This window comes from Taudactylus pleione, unplaced genomic scaffold (genome assembly GCF_031769625.1).
Source record: "Taudactylus pleione unplaced genomic scaffold, aTauple2 ptg000121l, whole genome shotgun sequence".
NCBI classification, from domain to species: Eukaryota; Metazoa; Chordata; class Amphibia; order Anura; family Myobatrachidae; genus Taudactylus; species Taudactylus pleione.
The window spans coordinates 10,166,832-10,188,595 of record NW_028284523.1 but is presented as its reverse complement, the minus strand read 5'-3'; the positions used below and the strand labels follow the sequence as shown (position 1 = coordinate 10,188,595).

Here is a 21,764-nt window from a genome sequence, read left to right as displayed (position 1 = left end):
GGAGGGCCAGGGGGACGGTAAATAACAGCTACTCTAAGGTGAACTGGTTGGAAGAGGCATATAGCATGAACCTCAAATGTAGAGAAAGTAAGAGATGGTTCAGATGGTAGGAGTAACCGGGGGATAGAAGGACCCCTACCCCACCACCATGGCGACCCCCAGGCCGAGGGGTATGAGAGAAGATGAGACCCCCAGAGGAGAGAGCAGCAGGGGAAGTGGTGTCAGAGGGTGAAATCCAGGTTTCAGTAATGGCTAGGAGATGCAAGTTTTTAGAGATGAAAAGGTCATGGGTGGGTACGAGTTTGTTACATACTGATCTAGCATTCTAGAGGGCACAGGATAGAGGGACAGTGTTTGTGGGAGAAATGTGAATTAGATTATTTGGGTTGCTGCAGCGAGAAGGTGAGTTTAATATGGGTGGCCGAGATGAATGTAGTGGAGAGATTATGTGGGGACTTCGGCGATTCTCTCTCCAGTCTCATCAGGGAGGCCTAGGAGATGCCAGATTTCGAGGTAATCATTCCTTGCACATTTGCTTTTAACGACTTAGGTACCCAGGTGGAAGCACATGCCACTGTTCTCGCTGCGGCAGTCTTTTCCCTCAACACATGCAACATCTTTTAGGGATCTACTAGCTAACCCTTGGAGGGTTGTCTCCTGTCTATTCTCATATGTTCGGGGGACATGACTCTGGCTTGGCGAGCCTTGACATAATTGGTGTCTACTATGGTCACTTCGGCTGACGAGCTTGTCCAAAGAATTTACAATGGTTCGCCCTGGGATTTCCTGCCGGTTGGGGGGAGCAATTTTCGTGGGGCAGCATAGATAGTGTAGTGGTTAGCATTCCTGCCTCACAGCGCCGAGGCTGTGGGTTCGGTTCCCACTTTGGTCCTGGCTGTGTGGAGTTTGTATGTTCTCCCTGTGGTATTCTGGTTTTCTCACACACTCCAAATATCACTTGTCTAGAGACTCTGGGCCTGATTCAGACCCGCTCGTGAGCGCTGAGCGCTTGCAAGCGGGTCAATGTTGGCCCAGTATGCATGCGCACGACAGAGGCGGCTCCGTCGTGCGCATGCACGAGACCCGGATAGCAACGTGCAAATCGTCGCTCCGGGTCTCGCTACAAAGGGGGCATGCTGTCGATGTTGAGTGACAGCACGCCCCCTTTGGTGGGCCGGGGGCATGGCTGGCCAGACGGAGGCGTTCCCATGGGAACGTCTACCGTCTGGGGCCGGCCCCACTGACATCACAAGTGATGTCAGTGGGAGTGCTTTCAGCTGTGATAGAGCCAAAAGCACTCCAGGGCTTGCGGCAACAAGACCCTACCACATGGGTCTCGTCGCAAGCCCGATGGTCGCAATGGTCTTGACCATCGCGACCATCTTACTGGCCGCTCGCTATAGCTGTGGGTGGTCACCCACAGCTATACGATCGGCGAGGAGGCTGCTCTAAAAATACAATAGGCGGGCACTGATTCAGAGCAAGCGCTCTGAAAGAGCGTCCGGCTCTGAATCAGGCCCTCTGTGTGGGAAGCCATGCAAGACAGATAGCTGAGGGGCTTTTGGCACTTATACCAGAATGTTCCTTACAATATTTTCAGTTGGGTGGGAACATTCTTTCTGTGCCAGTACTGGTTGCCATGTTCCCCACAGGTTCAGAAAAATATTTTTTTCTTCCGGCAGCGGTCCCCTCCAGAGGGGTTTGTTTTTTCCAAGAGTATGCTTCTCTTTTCTGTCTGCCACAGGTTTTTCTGGTACCATCGCCGTTTTGGAGTCAGGGTTCTAGGGTAGCCTTGTGCCTCATGAGGTATCTTTTATACCCAGTACAGGTGAAATGGTGAGTTCACTGACCACTGAGTGACGTTTTGAGGCATCTGTGTGCTAGGCATCATGGCTAGGGTGCCACCACCTTGACCGGCGTTTTTGTTCCAGTCCTGCCGCAGGACTTGAACAAAGTTTTCTGGATCCTTTCTGGTTCGTTTGCTGGTTGGGTTTTTCCGGGCCGACCTTGGATTTTCGTGTCTCGAACTCCACGGGGTGGGTAGTTTCATTCAGAGCCCATAGCAGGGAGGCCAACTCATACCCGCTCTGTGTATGGAACGCATACCCTCATCGTTTATGGCAGGTTGTCTTTCTTCCTCAGTCATTGATTGAATCTGTCCAGTCTGGGTCCTACCGTTCGGTAGAGCCCAGGCTCCTTGGGTTTGCATCAGACTATGAACAGTGATACCACGCATATTGCACATGGAAGGGTTTCAGTTTGTGACGTATAATTGGGCTTAACAGTTACGAACCTTCCTAGGTCACTGATTTCACAACATAGCAGGGCCTCCCCTGTTTTCTTGTTGGCACCTTCAGCTCTGAAAGTGGCTTTTGACATTTCTCTCCAGCGGGGTTTTGTCGCTTGGTGTGGCCAGTGCACGACACTTACTGACCTTGGTCTCACCCATTCTGTGGGTGCCTTGTCCGTCGCTCTTGTGGAGCATTTGCTTTTTGTATATGAGAGTCTCCACTTAGGGTCACGCGCTGGAGTTCCATTGGGTACGTCTCCAGCCTTGTAAGGGTTGCTCGGTACCCCTCTAGTCTAGGTTGCTGGGGTGGTTCGAAAACACTCCTCACTCTCATTCGGTGACTGTTTTCCAGTATTCTCCTCTAGGTTCGTTCCTGGGTCTCACCTGGATGGGCTTGTGGTACCCACGGACATAAGACTCCTGGACTATGGGGCCGTGACATTGCCTTTATGGCTCTAGGGCCATTGGGTAGCTGTCCACAACGGCTCAAGCACAAAGCCATTGTTCTGCCTCTCTTGGTGGCCAGCAGGTTTGCAGTCGGTCAAACAACTGCACAGTGGCAAATATAAGTCATCCAGAGGAGCCCTAGAGCGCTGACACTCTCAGCAGTAATAATGCCTGTAATGTGATAGGGGACAGCAGACTCCCTCCCAGGGCAGTGGTCTCGCTATGCAGCGTTCATTTGGTTAGGTCTTCAGCGAGACGATCTTAGGGCCTCTCGGCACGTCTTCAAGACTTCACAGAGTTGTCTGTGAACAGGGTATCTGCTGGTTCTGCAGGGAATGCCTTGACTGTTCCGTGCAAGTTTCGGCTAGCGCGTCGGTTCTGCCATCCCCACTGTTTCCTACGGTTCTCCAGGTGCGTAAAGCCTTCCCATATACGTGTAATCCTGGAGGCTCCAGGCTGGCTCCACTGTCATGATGTGGGGCCGTTCTCAGGCAGTCAGTATGTCCTGGATTTTGTCTTCCACTTCACCAGTCCTGCTGCTACATGGTTCATTGTTTCTACACAGTGACCTTCCTCCGTTGGTTTTCCCGATCTGGTCTTGGTGACCAGGGGTTGGAAAGCTTATATATCTCGTTTCCTCTGAATTGGGAATTTTTTGTAGGGGTGGATTACAAGTTTTCACTTCTCGCGTTCCTTGGCCTTCTTCGCAGGGTTTTGGAGGCAGGTTGACTACTTATATTTGTGACTATACCGGCTTTGGCCCGGCCACTTTATTTCCGGCGGCGTGTGGCCTTTTTTTCCGAAGGTCCAATTCCTTTTTACTAGGTATGCTGCGTATTCAGACCCTGTTTCATCTGCAGGTGGTGCCGTGGACTCTGGCTTTATTTTTGGTCATATCGGAACTCACACAGGCAGCATGGGTGTTGGAGCGTTCAGTTGATCTTCGGTTGGTTGCTTCTGAGCTGGTCTTCCTTATGGCTATTGCCTTCAGTTGGCATGGTTTTGTGTTGGCATTCCCAAGTCACCTTCCTTTCTCCTCTACCAGGAGGATGGTGTGGTGCTCTGTACAGTTTTTTACACAGGCCGACTCTTGTTCCGGCCTTTCTTCCAACAGGAGGTTGTCTTTCTGATCTTTTGTCCTTCGGCGGCTTCCTGGAACTAGGATGAGATGGCTTTGCTAGCTGGGCTGAACCCCACACTGTTCTCTGTGGCAGCTTTTGTAGCGCATTAGGGGGTTGACTGGCTACTCAGCAGACCCTTGCGTACTGGATCCTCTCGTGCATCACTCATGCCTCTTCTGGAGCGGGGCGACCGCCACCAGACCGGATGTCAGGGCATCTGTTTTCTTAGAGGCAGTGCGACCCAAGACCAGCAGCACAGTCCGTTGTACAGTTCTCTGGTATCCTGTCCGCACGTTTGCTCATTTTAGCGTTCAGGTTTCTTGCCTCTGGCGGCACCCTCTGGGTTCGTACAGATCTCCGGGCAGGCAGCCTGAGCGTTCCCTCCCCTGGGGGTGGCTTTTGAAAGTCCCATGGTCCAGTGTCCCTCGGCCTTGAAGAAAGAGAAAAGAGGATTTTTGGTACTTACCGTTGAATCCTTTTCTCTGAGTCAGGCTGGGGGACACTGCGTTCCCTCCCTCATGCTCAGTAGTACTGAGTTATGATTAATAATTGACTGTCAGTTTCGTTATTTTTTGGTGTAACCGTGTCATTGAATATTGCTTCTCCTTACCAGGCACTTTTGAAGTTGTACTGGAGTCAGGGGTTGCAGAGGGGATGAGTTATAGATTTCAGTGTTTAGTGCCAAATCCACACCTTCCCACCTACAACCCCATGGTCCAGTGTCCCCCAGCCTGACTCCGAGAAAAGGATTCAACGTAAGTACCAAAAATCCTCTTTTTGTTTAAAAAGATCTCTATTAATTTTTTTTTTAAAATAATCAATAGTTATTTTTAGACATATGGGCCAAATGTAATAGGGTGAGAGTTTAGAAAATGTGAGAGAAATCTCTCACACTTAAACTCGGCCAATATAATAGAGTCCGAGAACATGCAGACTCAAAAAAACTCTCATGATACAGTATGAACTCTCATGCAGATGTTTTCCCATTTTGAAGATACAACTCGACAAATGTAATGGTGTGAGAGTTTACTGCTAAACTCTCAATTTTTTTAAACTTCCACCCTTTTACATTTGGCCTGTGGTGTTAATGCTTTACATATGTGTGCTCATAAATAAAAAGGTGAAAGGGTTTTTGCCACCTTTATAAAGGAGCAGATGATAGGGCTTAATTTAATTATGCAAAATACATCAACGGCTTTCAACTGGTGATGACCATCATGTGCAGTACATTTAGCTGGTGAAGTAGCAATAATTAACAAGGATCTAAGTTGTCGTCCAGTCACTATGTCTGGTTTTAAACAATTAAAAAAAAAAAAAAAAGATCCTTTATTCTGTGAAAAATTTATAAATCGGCTTTGTTACCAGGATTAGAGCTCTCTTGAAAAATAGACTCCTTTTTCACAATGTAGCAGCATTTCATGTTATCATTAGGTTGCATTTTCTAAAGCATAATGAAAAATAGCAATTTTGTCATCCTGTGTTTATAAGGAAGATAATTTAGGTACTTGTTGGTAAACTAGAGTAGTGCGCCATCTGCTGGCATGATGTCCATTCGGCAACCTGCTATCTTCAGAAAAGGCTGTACTTGTTTAGATTTGGGGAAGATAAATGGTGTGTGATCAACACAGTTACAGGGTTTTTAACAATCTACTTCTACATTGTTACTATAGCAAATTAATTAGTAATGTACACTCTGTTATACAATAAGACCTTTAGGTGAACAGCTTCCTACTGTCACTTTCAAAAAACTATTTATAAATAATGTCTCTTTGCCAAAACTAGAAAGTATTATGCCTGAATTTCTTCCCGTTTTCTGCAGTATTCATATTTTACTTGTACAGAGAATAGATAGATTAATGAGTTAGAAAGTGCTCGCTTGGACTGTATTCATATTTGTTTTAAGGTAGTACCAAACATGTAGAATTTACAATGGAGCGAATGGGACTGAAGGTCCAGGTCCAAATAAATATAGGCCCATCATCATGAAAGCATGATGATGACATCCATCCCAGCTGGCCACACGGTCAGACATAAATCATACCATGGCATATCTATAATGGGTGCTGGATGTGTGGTGCACACCATCCCCTGGGTCCAAGAGCGTCCACTTCACACACCTTTGATCGGGATGCCAGGCACCTGTCTCCCGACGTCAGGAAAATGACAGGAGTCTAGATTTTAGACGCCTGTCATTTAACCCTAGGCGGGATAGAGGATTCGGGAAGCCGGCGGTCGGGATTGTGGCCGCCGGCTTCCTAAACGTATCCCCAATATATATACCGATCATCCATAATATTAAATCCACTGGGGGCAGAATTCAATTGCATAGCCCCAGGAGGGAGCTCCTGGAGCTATCAAATGGATGGTCTTGTGGCATGTTCCTGGCATGCTGTGGTTAGTACCTACCAAAAGTGGTCCATGGAAGAACAACCAGTGAACTAGCGACAGGGTCATGGATGCCCACAGCTCATTGTTGCGTGTGGGGAGTGAAGGCTAGGCTGTCTGTTCCAATCCCACAGAAGAGTTACTGTAGCACAAAATGCTGAATAAATTCATGCTGGCTATGATAGAAAGTTTTAAGATCACACAGTGCATTGCAGATTGCTGCATATGGGGCTGTGTAGCTAAAGATCAGGCAGAGTGCCCATGCAGACCTGTCCAACGCAGAAAGTGTCTACAATGAGCACGTGGGCATAACCACTCCACCTGTCGCATCTGAGTGGAGTGGTTATGCTGCAGGTCTTTAACGGCCCAAGATTAAGGGGACTGAGGTCGACAGACTACATGAGTATAATAAGATTGATGCAATCAATATGATGGATTTTTTGCTGATACTTTAGTCGGTGTGCTAATCTGTGGTACTGATACCGTGTTTCATTGTTGGAGAATGTTTCTTGACTGCAGTGTTATCTGACTGGCATTATATCAACATGTGCCAGGAGTTAAACTTATCCTACAACTGGGTGGTGATGAAGATGTCCTGTCTGTTAAAACATTAAAAAGAATCGTGTTTTTCTAACACTGGGGTAGATGTATTATAGTGGCACGTTAAGTGCCGCTATAACGCTTCCTGCTTCGCCTCTTTACCGAGGCGAAGCAGGAGGCACTACCGGTGAGATGTGTGAACATCTCACCGGCCGGAGAGGGGGAGCGTTAACTCCCCCCTCTGGCGCTACCCGCTACAGACCACATCGCATCAGCCTAGTGCTGATGCGATGTGTGTCAGGCCCTGCCGGCTCCAATGAGCATGCGCGGGATCTCGCAAGTATCGCGAGATCCCCGCGTGCAGCCCTGGAGCCAGTAGCCGCCACAGCAGGGACAGCGCTGTCCCTGCTGTGGGGATAGGCTAGCGCCTGACTGTAGCTGTCGATAACGACAGCTACAGCCGGCCGAACGGTCAGACGATCTGACCGTTCGTTCATAGCCCAGGCTGTCGGCACTGCTATCTTGTAGATAGCCGCGCCGATAATGACGCCCCTGTCATTTACCGCCCAGACCCCCGATCATACATCAGGGAGAAACGGTATCAGCGCACTTAACGTGCGCTGATACCGTTTCTGGGCTTCATACATCTCCCCCATTGTCTTTTGATAAGTGTGCCCTCTTTTACTGGACTTATATTAATGACTGCAGGCATTCTGTGAGCCCTTGGAGTGAGCACCTTGCTGGTGGAAGTGTGTATTCAATTCTATGGCTATGGAATAATTATTATATATAATAAATTGATTATTTTTAAACTGAGTCTGTTTTAGCGCCCACTCCTTTTGTATTGTTTATATTTAAGAGAGCTGAGCAGAACTTTTGCTGTTTTGGTCCCCGAAAGAGCATTTGTCAAGACTTCCCCATTTTCTAGTAATGTATCAGAAAGGAAACAAATGCCTTGTGGCTGTACACAGTTTAAATACCCAAATAATTGGTCATCACTAACAGCTGTGTGTACCCTAAATAATACACCACAACAGCAGACTAAAATCTCCAAAACAGCATCCCCATACAGAACTGTGATACACTGTGTGTCCTGACACCTTTCCATTATTGTGCATATGTTTGGGAATTAGATGAACCCAAGACTGGGCTAATAGTATCATATATTAGTAGTAGTATTTTCATTAATGTCTACATCAGTGGTTCTCAAACTCTGTCCTCAGGACCCCACACAGTGCACGTTTTCCAGGTCACCCAGCAGGTGTACAGGTGTATTCATTACTCACTGACACATTTTAAAAGATCCACAGGTGGAGCTAATTATTTCACTTGTGATTCTGTGAGGAGACCTGGAAAACATACACTGTTTAGGGTCCTGAGGACTGAGTTTGATAACCTGTGGTCTACATTATTCCATGTACTCAGTTACTTAGACCAGTGGTTCTCAAACTCGGTCCTCAGGACCCCACACAGGTCACATTTTCCAGGTCACCCAGCAGGAGCACAGGTGTATTCATTACTCACTGACACATTTTAAAAGATCCACAGGTGGAGCTAATTATTTCACTTGTGATTCTGTGAGTAGACCTGCAAAACATGCACTGTTTGAGTTCCTGAGGACCGAGTTTGAGAACCTGTGACTTAGACATTGGTTTCTGCTTTCGGTTCTGTTCTGCCACTGTCGATTGGTCTGTACTGTCCTAGTTGGGATTTCGAAAAGCCCATTTTTCTTTATTTGCTCTGAACACTTATGCGGCCAAAAGTCATTACAGATTTGATGCTTGGATGGCTTTCTTTCTAGTAGGTATGAAACCTATTTTTTTTTATTTCATATTAAAAGTATTGGCTATGCCAGGTAATATGTCATTGCTGTTTCCTGGAAGAAACTTCCTCCTTTTAGACAAGCAATTGTATTAATATTGTTTAATTGATTTTGGAAAATGAAAATATTCAAATAAATAATTATTGTTGTACACTAGTCATGGGCAACTTGCTTGATTTTGGGCTTTTTTTTAACATACTGTATACATAGTTCAAAACTCACTATGTGAGCAACAGCTGTCACCTCCCCTCACAGCTCTCACTGGCTGCCTAACAGGGCACAGCCCCCTGCCACGTTTCCTCACACCTAAATGGTCACATATCCAGTCCCACTTCCCACCTTTCCTGACAGCAGTCCCACCTTCAGCTGTCCTGCAAGTCAGCACCCAGAACTGGCAGGTCAGACACAGGTCTCCCTGCTCTGACTAGAGTCTCTGTAGTCTCTGCACTTGTCACCTCATGGCTGATGTGGTGACAAATCTTGTGCTTCCAACATTATTATAGTGATATTCAAGTATGATGGTCACAATGATATATTGGTTGTATCAATGATCAAGCTGGGAAGAGAGCTTGGGGATAGGAGGAGGAGAGGGGGATAGAAACCGTGGGAGAGAAAGATGGGTGAACATGGATAAAAGAGAAAGGCAGGGTACGGGGGTGGGTGGATGTGGAGAGCCAGAGATGGATTAAAACAGGAAGGGAGAGAGAGACTGGGGGGAGTAAACACTGGCCACCACAGCTAGCAACTCAGCTAATGGTAGGTCCATAATAACAGTAAATAATAACCTACTTATTCAATTAGTTTTGCACCCGCGATACTTTTCCACCTGGCGGACTTTTCGCTTGCATCGCGTGTTTTGGACACGAAAAAATTTTGTGTGCGCCCCCGCTATTCGCCGTATTCAATTCCAAAGGTCCCAGCGAAACTCAAACACGTGAAAAGTGCTTTTAGAAATGGGGAAATCAGCCTAACACCCCCATAAGATGCACTAACATTGGGGATCGGTATAGATGTCGCCGATTAGCCCCCCTGGAGCTATTTGGGGTACTTAAGTGCTTTCAATTGCCTCTATATAGCATGTTTGCACAAGTGGTGAAGAATAGCATTAAGCAGTATTTTTTCGAGAAAATAAGTAGTCCTCTCAAATTTGGGGTACTTGAAAATGGGTGCAAGCATGGTTTAAAATGGCTACAGTGAAGTTTTAAGTGACAGCAAAAATGCACCTTTAGCAAGCACCTGCAATCAAAAAAATACCTCCCCCATACTTGCAGACCCCCCAAAAGTCTATGTCGCTACTTTTATCTGTGTACCCCCACATTGTACTTTTTCACCCCCATTTTCAAAGTCATTTTTTGGGGTGTTCCTCACTTTTTTTTAGGGATTTTTTTTATGCAATTTTCCTTTGGGGGGCTGTCCCAAGTGTGCAGAGAGGTTTTCACACCTTGCACCCCAAAACCGCAATTCTGCACTTTAGTTCCACCTGTTATTCATAGGCGAAACTTTTTCGACAATTACATTGCACTGATTTTCCGCGTACGCGAAAAGTCTTTGCAAATGAATACGACGATACTTTTCTGCCTGGCAAAATGATGTCATCCGTGATACTTTTTCGCGGATTCTGACTTTTCTTTTGTATATGTTAGATCATTTGTATACATAGGAGTAGCATATTTAGCTGCAGGTGCAAGCACTTGTTAGAAATAAATAATTCAGTATTGGCAATAGCAGATAGTGGTCAGTACTATCCAGTATTCAGCCATTTTTATTTTCACATTCATTTTTAGGACTGATTAAGCTGCTGTGAGAAATAGGAAGCAGGAAAGCTCTGACACACAGATGAGGTGTCACCCAGAGACCTGGAAGGGATTATAGGCGGCACATTTGGATGATTTTCAAAAATTGCAACATGTGGCACTTGCCTTATTGTGAGTGTCACATGGGTTTCTTATTGTCACTACAATGTGAGTGTCACGTGGGTTTCTTATTGTCACTACATTTATTGCCACATTTCCCCCCATGCTTAAAAAATATATAGATACAAGTAAATATAGGGATCTCTCCTGAAGCTACAGTAATGTATTACATGTGCCTCCTTTTAGCAATCTTGAGCCTCCATTTATTGCTTTCATATTGCAGAAGAAAAGTGTTAGTATAAACGATAGCGGTCACTACATTTCTATAGGTTTATCAGTAAAAACATATACATAGCGTGGTGTCATTACCTCATGTCATGAATTGTGAACTCGCTGATATAAAGTGTGAGGTGCAGCAGACTTTATACTATTCTGTGCAATCGTCGTCTACTACTGAACTCCAATCCCTCTGTTAGCAGGTTGCAGCGAGTTTCACTTCAAGTGCATCTAATTTGAATTACAACCATTGAACCCATCTTAAAAAAACAAACAATCTACAAATACAATACAAGGTAGAAAACAAGTTTTCATACCTGATTGTAGGTTCCCCTTATCCAGTGTTCAGTCCTCTCATGGTTTTGTTAGTGACTGCTGGATGCCTGTTTTCCCCAAACTTGGATGCACTTTGCTGGGGGGGAGGATGGAAAGATAGAGGCAGCAAGAGGGAGGAGAGGGCAGTGGGTGATGCAGACAAAGGAGAGAAAGTAAAACGTTTATGGAAACAAATCACAAATGCTGCTTAAATATCTCTGTATCACTAACTCCAAGTATAATCAGAGGCAGTATACAGTGCAACACCATATATGCATAGTACAAATCCATTGTTTTAATGTAGTGATCTCTGGACTTGATTCCTTTTATAACGTTTAATGTCGACTACCAAACAGTTCATTTCCCCCTGTGGGATGTTTACATGGTACAGTCTGGTAGCTGGATTTTGTTCAGTGAATGCCAGCCTTCAGGTTGTTGTGAAGTTGAGATGGGCTTTAAAGGGGAGGGGGAGAGAGAGATGGTGCGAAGCTTTGCATAAAGAGTCTCTTTATATGCTTCTCTCAAAGTACATTTTCTTCCACACTTGTTTAATTTAACATTTCCAGTGTCGACACTTTGTCTTTAGCTTTATCGTTAAGATGTGTATAATATGTCCTGCTTTACTACACAATGGGCGTTGTATTCAGACTGCGGATATACATCAACATATTAATAAGTTTTGGTTATAACGTTTACAGTGAAACTAAAATGTTTGTATCCTTTAACAATGGTCTAGCAGCACGCATGTTTAGGGGCAGATTCATTTAGCCATGGATTATGTACTGTTAAATCCCACATTAATTAAAGGTGTCACATGGTTGAATATTACAACAGTTATTAGTAAATGAAAAATGGTAGCCTGCATGTGTATATCAGCACATGGCAAGCAACACCACTGAAATAAATTATTCTTTGTCGACCCATTTATCTTACTAGAGTTATCGTGTTATGAGCACTGATGTAGCTACTCTGCCCACCTGATCACATTGCCCTGCGCAAATACTGTAGTTGCGCCTCTGCAAACGCAGCTCTCTTGTTTTGTAAACCTGTGTGCCTTGGCACAAATTGGGGTCCATTGCAGTCTAAAGCTGTTTTGGCACTGCAGAGCAGCCATTCTGCACTTTGTATATGGCTTCCTCTAAGGACAATGATTGTGCCAGTAAATTACGCCCACTGGCATCATTGCAACTTTACAAGAATATACAGCAGCACTAAGCAAGTGGGCCCCCACATCTGCCAGGCCCCTTAGCACTACTTCCACCCCTACATAGTGCTCCACTGGATAGCATCACTGAATCCTGTAAATGTAGGGGCCTCATCATCACTAATGAACCCATTACATATGCGAAAATGCTAGTTTCAGCATGTTTTTCTTAATGGGTTCATTCATTTTTAGGGGCCTGATAGGGTCACCCAATGGTCAGCAAACTCTGAAAACCGAAAGTTTTAAGAGTTCAGAGTTTTCCCACTGGAACATATGGTGGTGTTCGTTCCCTGAGCAACGATCCTCCTTATTGGTAGGAAGAGGAATCCATTCTCTCTATGGCATGCCTCCGGCAGTGCGCATGCATGAACTCATGAAATGCAGTGTAAAGTTCTGCCGCTATTAATTAGTGGAGGAATTGGCAGTGTTAGGGATTGCAGGCAGTGGCATAACTAGGTATTTGGAGCCCAGGGCAAGCGGAAAAATGGAGCACCTCCCCTCAGTAGTGCCCCTTACATATATAACACAACAAACATACACAAATCACTTACCTGAATCCCCGCTCCTGCCGTGCCCGCTGCTTTCCGCTCCTCCATCGTCCCGCTTGGTACTATGGGAGAGACGTCATGACGGCTCTACCATCACACACTACGGGAGCCGAAAGGTGGAGCTCATGAGTGAGCTCCAGCCCGGCTTCGGTAGTGGATGCAGCAGCCAATGAGAGACTGTCTGACTCTCATTGGCTGCTGAAACACACACACACAGCCGCTTGGTAGTACGAGTGTACTACCCAGCGCCGGCGGCGGTGTGTGTGTTGTGTAGTGCGGACCTCATTCGCTGCGGTCCACACTACACTGACTTTATTGGACCTTGCCTGCTGCCGGCGGCACCCAGGGCATGAGCCCCGGCCGACCTGCCCTGGTTATGCCACTGATTGCAGGTACAGCTGCTTTTCGGAGCTAATATGGTATCCAACTCCGCATCTCATGGCAAGTTGGATGCCAAAGTATCGGGGCATTTTAGGGGCATATTGATGTATATGCCTATCAGTCTCACAGGTACCATGTAGTATTAAAAATAAGCATGTTTAGGCCTAATATATATACACAAACTAGAACTTTGTTTCTCAGTTTGACATGTAAAAACATTAACTGACACCCTAGATTCTCATCTTCCACTGAACATATTTTAGTCTCCTTAGCTGTAAAGGTAAATATACAATATTTTGTTACTGCATTTCATTGATATTTAGTGCATGGATGATTGCTTGTGAGATTAAAACAAAATAGGCATAAGTATTTTTTTTGTTTTTAATCTTACCTGTTTAATCAACAAAGGAAGTAACTTAACTGATTATAACTAAGTGAAATGTGTTGAATGAATTTACATTAAAATACTTTTATGGACATTTTTCATGAAATGAGAGAAAAGGATTGTAGAAATAAGTTCTATAGTGCTGCAAAATATGTCTGTGTTTTATAATATATGATAATTATGAAAAAAAAATATTTAGGAGTTAAATTTAACCTGTGTGTCATTTACACCTTACATGTAATTCAGAATCTGTTATTGTATATCATTAGTACATTCTTGTTATATTAGGGTGCACATAATAAACATATTATCTTAAATTAATGTCCCACTTTGAGAAAATATCCATAATTATAATAATTAAAGAAAAATTTCCGGAAGAGATCACCGTCAGTATAAAAGTTAAAATAAATAAATATTCACTTACCTTAGAATCAAACCATAGTCCAATCAATGCATTGAGGTTGGATCATAAGAAAAGGTTGCCACTTAAAGCTGCATTTACCACCTACTTGTTAAATCTTACCAATATGCTCTATCCCCCCTCCCCCTTGGGGTTGCAGGAGAAATTATATCAGGTCATGATATTTAGAGGTACATGTCCCAAATGTACCCAAAAAAAGACACAAGCATGAAAATAACATTTATGTGTGTGTATCAAGTGGTGGCGTATCTATAATGGGTGCAGGTGCGTATGCACGTTTGTAACACTCATAATAGTCTTATTGCACCTGACTCATTAATTTACATAAATTAAGCTCATATGACTTTAATGTTTGTTCATTTTATTTTTCATTTGAGCTTAATTTATGTCTTCAATTAATATTGTATTTATTATGTGTGTCACAGAGGCAATATGTTGCTGAACAAAAAAATGTACTGCTTCCACCTGCACATGCAAAATTGGCAATGTTTTCTAAACAAAATGTGAGGGGACATTTTTATGGTGGGTTCACACTAAGGGGTAAATTTACTAAAGTGAGAGTTTTTAGAAGTGGAGATGTTGCCAATAGTAACCAATCAGATTCTAGCTATTATCTTCTAGATCAGGGGTTCTCTGTGTTCATTACTCACTGCTAATTATTTCACTTGTGATTTTATGAGGAGACCTGGAAAACATACACTGATTGGGGTCCTGAGGACCGAGTTTGAGAACCTGTGTTCTAGATTGAAGGTGTTAGTTAAATGTTAAGTAGAATCTGATTGGTTGCTATGGGCAACATCTCCACTTCTAAAAACTGTCACTTTAGTAAATATAATGCTTAAGCTGGGTACACACTGACAGATACATTGGCCGATCAATTGATCTGCCAATGTATCTGCTGCCCGTCGGGCAGTGTGTATCTGCGATATGTCAGTGAATGTCGGCGTTCACCAACATATCACATTGGCTGTGCTGCACAGCCGATGGACAGATATGTCTGCAGACATATCTGTCCATCGGCAGGTGTGTACACACAGAGCAGCAGCCGCGAGGAGGGGGGCGGGACACGCCCCCCCACCTGCCGGGACACGCCCCCTGGTCGCCGGGACCTGCAGGCAGGCACAGATGATGTTGTTCAGTGTGTACGAACAACCATCATCTGCAGATATATCTGCATAGTGTGTACCCACCTTTAATGTCTCACTATCAAAACAATAAAACAATCATGTTTGGTAGTTTGCAAGTTTAACCTACATTTGTGCCAAAGCATATGGGAACAAGATTGCAGTGTTTGTTACAAAGCAGAAGTTTGCATTGACTAATGGGAGTGGTGGTATTGGGGTATCTACTAAGTAGATGACAACTTCTGCATAGCAGTGCAAAAAAAATCTTTTTTGTTTATCCTTGTTTTTTTTACAATGATTACAGTATATACTAACAAGAGACACTAGATGGCACTTGTCACTGTAGATAAAACCTAACCCATGAATTATACTTAGGGCTATTTTGCCATGCCTATCTTGTCTTTTTGCGAAAAATGTGTATTATGCACATTAACAGTACAATTTAAAAAATGTATATATTTTATTCATGCATATTTTAAAATAACTTCAAAGGCATGTGCTATATGGCCAAATCCCATATTGTCAGTATGGCCATATTCGGGAGCGCTACAAATTTTGCTAATGTGTCTATGGTATTTAGAGTTGCATTCAGAATTGATGCGATCACACAGTTCTGCGCCAGTGGCTATGAAGCATAAAATAGCATAAAACATTCAAATTGTACAGTGGTTTGTATACAATGTAAATTTTGTGGTTACTGTACATAGCAATGGAGGTAGCATAGAAACTACATTTGTACACTTATATATACTGTATGTGGTAAAATCAGTAATTGAGTAATGCTGAACTTTATTATTGTTTATTCTTATCAGCTGGAAGCCGCAGATGCAGACGAGGGGGATAATGGGAGAGTATGGTACCGTATCATTAGTGGTAAGTAAAAACCCTATTTATCAATCAATCGCAGCAAATCCATGACTCGTACAGCTGTAGAGTGGCCTATAGTTAACATCCTTTGTTGGTCTATAATTGAATGCACTTACAACAAGAACATTCCTAGAGGAAAGTTATGCGGACATCCAGCCATTTAATTCTCCTAAGTAAGTCATAGCTGTGGCTATATGAGAAAAGTCACTGCAACCATCATATACTCTGTATCTCCCCTGCTACCAATGTTCATAACCACTGCACGTATTATACAGCAACTGCTAGAGAAAGCAAACCAAATGTTTTGTGCTTCCCGCTGTAGTCACTGTATCTGGAGAGCGGGTGTGGTAGATTGAATATTCAGAATGTCAACACTAGAATGTCGACATGTTCTGAATATCTAGACAAGTAGACTATGAGGTGACACATTCAAGGGGGGCTGGATATGATTTTATAAACAGATGGCTTTTCAGCACTTTTTTTTGAACTATGCAGGTTCTGATAGAGTGAGGGAGATTGCTCCTCGGGGGGCAGCACAGTAGATATCTTGGTTCGATGAGTGAGATGTAGTAACCATGGTGAAGGAATGGTAATGGTCATTAGTCGACTGGTTTGGGTGCATGAGAGTATGTATGGAGATGAGGTTGAAGATGTAGGGAGCAATGGAGTTGGAGAGGGCCTTGTGCGTGATAGTGAGAAGTTTGAAGAGGGTTACGTAGGGGAAGGCGAGCCATTACAGGACTTGGCAGAGGCAGATGAAGAGCGGAAGGAGAGAAGGATAATTCTAGCTGCAGCATTGAGAACAAATTGGAGAGGAGCGAGATGGGAGCGGGAGAGACCAGTAAGGAGAAGGCTGCAGTAATCAACAAGGAACATAGTGAGTGAACAATGGCTTTAGTGGCATCCTGGTAGAGGAAGGGTCTGATGCAAGCGATGTTGCGGAGCTAGAACCGGCAGGATTGGGCTAGAGATTGTACAGTATGTAAGGATTGAATTATAGGGAGGGATCAAGAATGACACCCAGGCAATGGGTTCGGGAACTGGGGAAATGGCGGTGTTATCATTAGTGATAGAGAGAAAGGGAGGGAAAGAGACTCTAAAAGGAGGAAAGACAATGAGTTCAGTTTTGGCCAAATATCAACACTATGAAAGTTGATATTTTGAAGGTATACCAGCAGTATGCTTAGTGGTGATGCATGCTTTTCATGTGAGAGGGAGCTCAAATGGCTCATGTGGCAGGAACTCTTCAGTTGTACAGGATACCATAGTGGCTTGATGAATTATTGACAGGAAAGAGAAGAGAGCCTTTCCCCCTCCTCATAGAATAGATGGGATGAAAATTGTTGTTATGACAGAGACCAGACACTTGCAGAAAGTGGAAGATATGTATACTGATGTGCAATCAGCCCATGAGATATTATCGGACACCCAGAAATAGGATGAAGAAGAAGAAGAATCAGGGAGATTGTCACAAAGGAAGCCTGGTCAGATATAACTTAGGAGGTCGACCCCTAAAAAAACTCACATTTTTCATACACATAAAGAAGTCAAACTGAGCAAATCAGTCTAAACTGGTTAGAGGAGAAGAAAAGCACCAGCGGGAAGAATAACTGATTTGGCAGCAATATTCACTGAGGAGGAACATGTGAAGATGTGAAATAGGCATCACAGATATAAGTCAGATGGGACTTCCTCCCCAAGGATCTAATCTGATCATTTCTAAACCGCATTCTTTATTTTGGAACATATCCGCCAGATATGGAATTGAGAACTCTGGGCTTATGGGCAACGCCAACATACATTGGAGACACCAACATGCGTTTTGCACAAGGTATCGGAGCAGAGGTACCAGGAGTAATATAGCTTTTATTGGAAATTTCAATGATCCCAGAATTGGATGAGCTGGCATGGGCCAGTTTAATTATTTTTCCCCATCTATGCTTCTTTATCTCCTGGCCAATGTCCCATTCCCAAAAGATGGTAAAACGTGGGAGCCCAGGCAAAGAATCCGTCAGAAGGAGTTTGAACAACTGAGAGAAATATACATTATTTTTCAAAATGAGTAAAGTGCCACTGGCGCATAGTCAAGCCCTTTTTGTAAGTAGAAAGTGGACAACTTGTAGGTACAGATGTGTCCTCACTCACATAGCATTTTTGAGCTATATAGTGTGAAATACTTGTCGTGACTTAGTTGTAGTGCCACAGATATCCAATTTTGTCTTTCCACGCATTTTGCATCTTTTTCGCTCCTCAATCGTAAACCAACAGTTATAGTGCACTGGGGAGTTAGGATTTGCATTTCTTTTTTTTCTTGCAATCAAGGCAGTGTAAGTTCGCATGGTGTTGTGTGCCTGGATGCATGGCGTGGCTCAGTCAGACCGGTCCTTGATCTCTTGCCTTTTTTTTAATCCACTAGTAGTGTACAAGTTACAGTACACCTTTGCTTTTATTGCATTTGCCGTGTAAAAAAATGCAAATTGAGAAAAATATTGATCAAAAAGGACTTCAAACAAAGCTTTTTTGGCACAAATTGATTCGAGACCTCATGTGCTAATTTCAAGCCTGTGGGAAACAAACTATTTCATGAGAATAAGAAAAGGGGAAAGCCATTGATAAAAATGAGGCCCAAACCCTAAACTTCTTCTAACAAGCCAAGGTGAGAATTATGGTTGGGTGGTGAATAAGAGGAAGAATACGGATCCAAGGGGTTACATGTTCCAGGTGATGTATTGCTGCCTGGTCCTCTATCTTTATCCACTGTTTGGATTTTTCACTCTCTATTTAGCAAGGTCACCTGATGATAGCCCTGTATATTGGCAACTGCAGGCCACCCTGAAATTCATGGTAAAATCCATTGTAACAAATTGTGTACTTTATTATAAAATTTTTGTAAATAGTTTCATTGTATGTGCAAAAAGATGGTTACATGGTGTAGAAAAATGATTTAATGATATTTTTTTTATTTGCATAAACAGCTATGGACTTAAACGTTTGATTTCCTTTCTTCTAACGTATTTTTTTTTCTTTCTTTTTTTTTTGGTAGGAAATAACAAAAATAACTTTCAAATTGATGTTAGCACCGGCCTACTTATGCGAGGCCCCCAGGCTCTGGACAGGGAAACTAATGCATCTCATGTTTTGGTGGTAGAGGCGTATAATAGTGACCAAGGACCAATGAGAAGTTCTGTAAGGGTAAGGTGGCTGATACACATAATAATGTTATTAAGGTATATTTTGAATGAATGAAATTAACTTTCTGGAGTGTGGTCATAAATAACAGAAAATGTTTTGGAAGAAATGTAAGCAGGTCCTTGAAAGTGTGTAGGATACAATTGGGAAATGTAGACAACTATTGTTCAATATTATATTTATTAGAGGAAAGAATATCAGGACTAGACAAATTAAAACCAGTTGTTAGTTTTTAATCTAGTCAGTGTTTTAATTGCTAGTTTGCGGTTTGACTTTACAATTGTACAATAGAGAATAAAAAAGACTGTAGTGGAATGTGATTTTTGTGATTACTGTGCACTAAAACATTTTATGTAAATAAACAATAAGTTAGTTTCTAGCTATTGCAGATTGCCTGCTTCTTTATTGATCACAGATTGCAATGAAACAAATGTACCATTTATTTATCAGGTGATTGTTTATGTTGATGATGTTAATGATGAGGTGCCAGTCTTCACACAGCAGCAATACAGTCGCTTGGGCCTCCGAGAAACTGTGGGGATCGGAACGTCTGTTACAGTTGTCAGAGCTACTGATCGGGACACAGGTACATCAGAGAGAATCATGCGCATATGACCAAGTACTGACTGCACAACTCTTACTTGATAATGCTTCTGACAATATCTGACAATAAACTTTTTTTCTTTTTCATTTTATGGTTCTATAACTAAATTCCTTGTTAATTCTCCTGCAGGTGATGGTGGAATAGTGATCTACAAGTTACTTTCAGGCTCTGATGGGAAGTTTGAAATTGATGGAAGCACCGGCCTGCTGACCACCATAGATTATCTAGACTATGAGACTAAAATCAGTTACACTATGAATGTGTCAGCCACAGACCAAGCTCCGCCAAACAACCGTGGTTTCTGCTCCATCTATGTCACTTTGATGAATGAACCTGATGAAATTGTTCAGTTTTCCAGCACCACATACGAGGCTGTGATATTAGAGAACATTGCCACCGGCACTGAGGTGCTTCGTGTACAGGCCCGTTCTATTGATAATTTAAACCAGCTAACCTACCGGTTTGACCAGAACACAAATGCCCAGGCCTTGGCGCTTTTCAAAATTGATAAAATTACAGTAAGTAGTATCTTAATAACATCATCTATGCTAGTAAAGTGGCTGACATTTAGGAGTGCATGAAATCTTTACATATGCTGTGTTAGTGCTGCCACTCTGTGGCTATACAATTAAATAGCTGATACATTTTAATTTCATAAACTAAAGCATAATGCATGAGAAATAGCCAAAGTCACTTGCTTGGATAACAGTAGTACTACAAAAAGCATAATAAATCTTTATTTCTCACAACCAAAAAATTGTGGCACACAAATGTTCTGGCTACCTGTTCTTGTTCGTATGGTGTGCAAGCTTGCACTTCAATAATCCTACATCATCTTGTACTCATTTAAAGGTGTCCATACACAGGCAGTTCTAGAAGGGAGTCAGATGCACTTTGATATAACCTACTTCCCCAAAAAATGGATTGGATGTGTGTTACCAAGTTTGACAGGTCTGGCCATTTGGCAATCCTGAGAGTTCTTCAAGCAATCCCAAGCAATCACATACGTATGTCTGTCAGGAATGGAGATTTTAGGGTTATACTGACAAAACTTGTCACCAGTCTGGTGTAAAATCAGTTGTCCAGACTGTTGAAGTGTGCAAAACACATATTGTAGACTAGTTTCTCTTCAAATTTAGTGAATTTAATGGTACTAGTGAAGTATGGAGCGTGTTTGTCTTCTGACTGAGTTGATTATCGTAAATACATTATTCTTGTATGGTTAAAGCTTACAGTAATTTGAAATGTTGTATTTGATTTATTGTGCCTAGCACAGTGGAGTGTATGTGCTAATCATAGCATTAGGTTATGCCTCTCTACAGTAAACTTGGATAACATCTGCCACCTTTTTGTGTCTATTATTCAGACCTGCAATGCTTCCACTGGTGTCATACCTGTCCACAATAATGTCACACATATGCTTTGGCTACTAGGTTATGTCCCCAAGCATTTGTATTGTGAGTGTATTATCACACTTCTGGTAAAATGATGATGTAACTCTGGTATCCGATAGAGTAGAGATAAGAGAACTTTTAAAAACTGTTCAGTACAATATTTTCCTCATATCTAATTTTGGACAGGAATTTGTAATGTTTCTTAAATATAACACATTGGGCACTTTTAAACTGCATGTGCAGTGCATATTTACTCTGTCACATAGCACCTCCCTCATTCTGTCAGTCAATGTAGATATTCAGTGACAGTATCTCTCATAGATTGTCAAAGTCAGTACCTCCTACTACCAGGCAGCCTGTGATGTGTATGTGTATGAAAGGTTAACCCCACTTAGACACTTTAGGGCTGATGTTGCAGAGTTAGTAGCAAAATGGACGTAATTTACTCTAGAATAGTATTTTTCAGCCCATATGTGAGCCGTACACATCTTTTATATAGTATTGTATCTGCACCGTTTATGCCAGACAAGCCTCACATATATGTGTGCTGTGTCCATGTTTTTAACCATTTGTTTTGCTTGTGAAATATGCATTTGCT

The 21,764-nt window shown here is 42.9% G+C and overlaps 2 protein-coding genes across 2 annotated transcripts in view; one reads left to right on the top strand and one right to left on the bottom strand.

Moving 5' to 3' along the window:
- CUNH10orf105 (chromosome unknown C10orf105 homolog) overlaps positions 1-11,126 on the bottom strand; it is a 52,996-nt gene extending 41,870 nt beyond the window's left edge. Inside the window, exon 1 of the mRNA XM_088472220.1 lies at positions 11,052-11,126. The gene's annotated coding sequence lies outside the window, so the exon portion shown is untranslated. The remainder of the gene's footprint in view (positions 1-11,051) is intronic.
- CDH23 (cadherin related 23) overlaps positions 1-21,764 on the top strand; it is a 1,221,584-nt gene that overhangs the window by 828,429 nt on the left and 371,391 nt on the right. The window contains exons 28-31 of the mRNA XM_088472189.1: positions 15,925-15,985; positions 19,023-19,171; positions 19,619-19,754; positions 19,902-20,290. Coding sequence (XP_088328315.1) covers positions 15,925-15,985; positions 19,023-19,171; positions 19,619-19,754; positions 19,902-20,290 — 735 coding nt within the window. The remainder of the gene's footprint in view (positions 1-15,924; positions 15,986-19,022; positions 19,172-19,618; positions 19,755-19,901; positions 20,291-21,764) is intronic.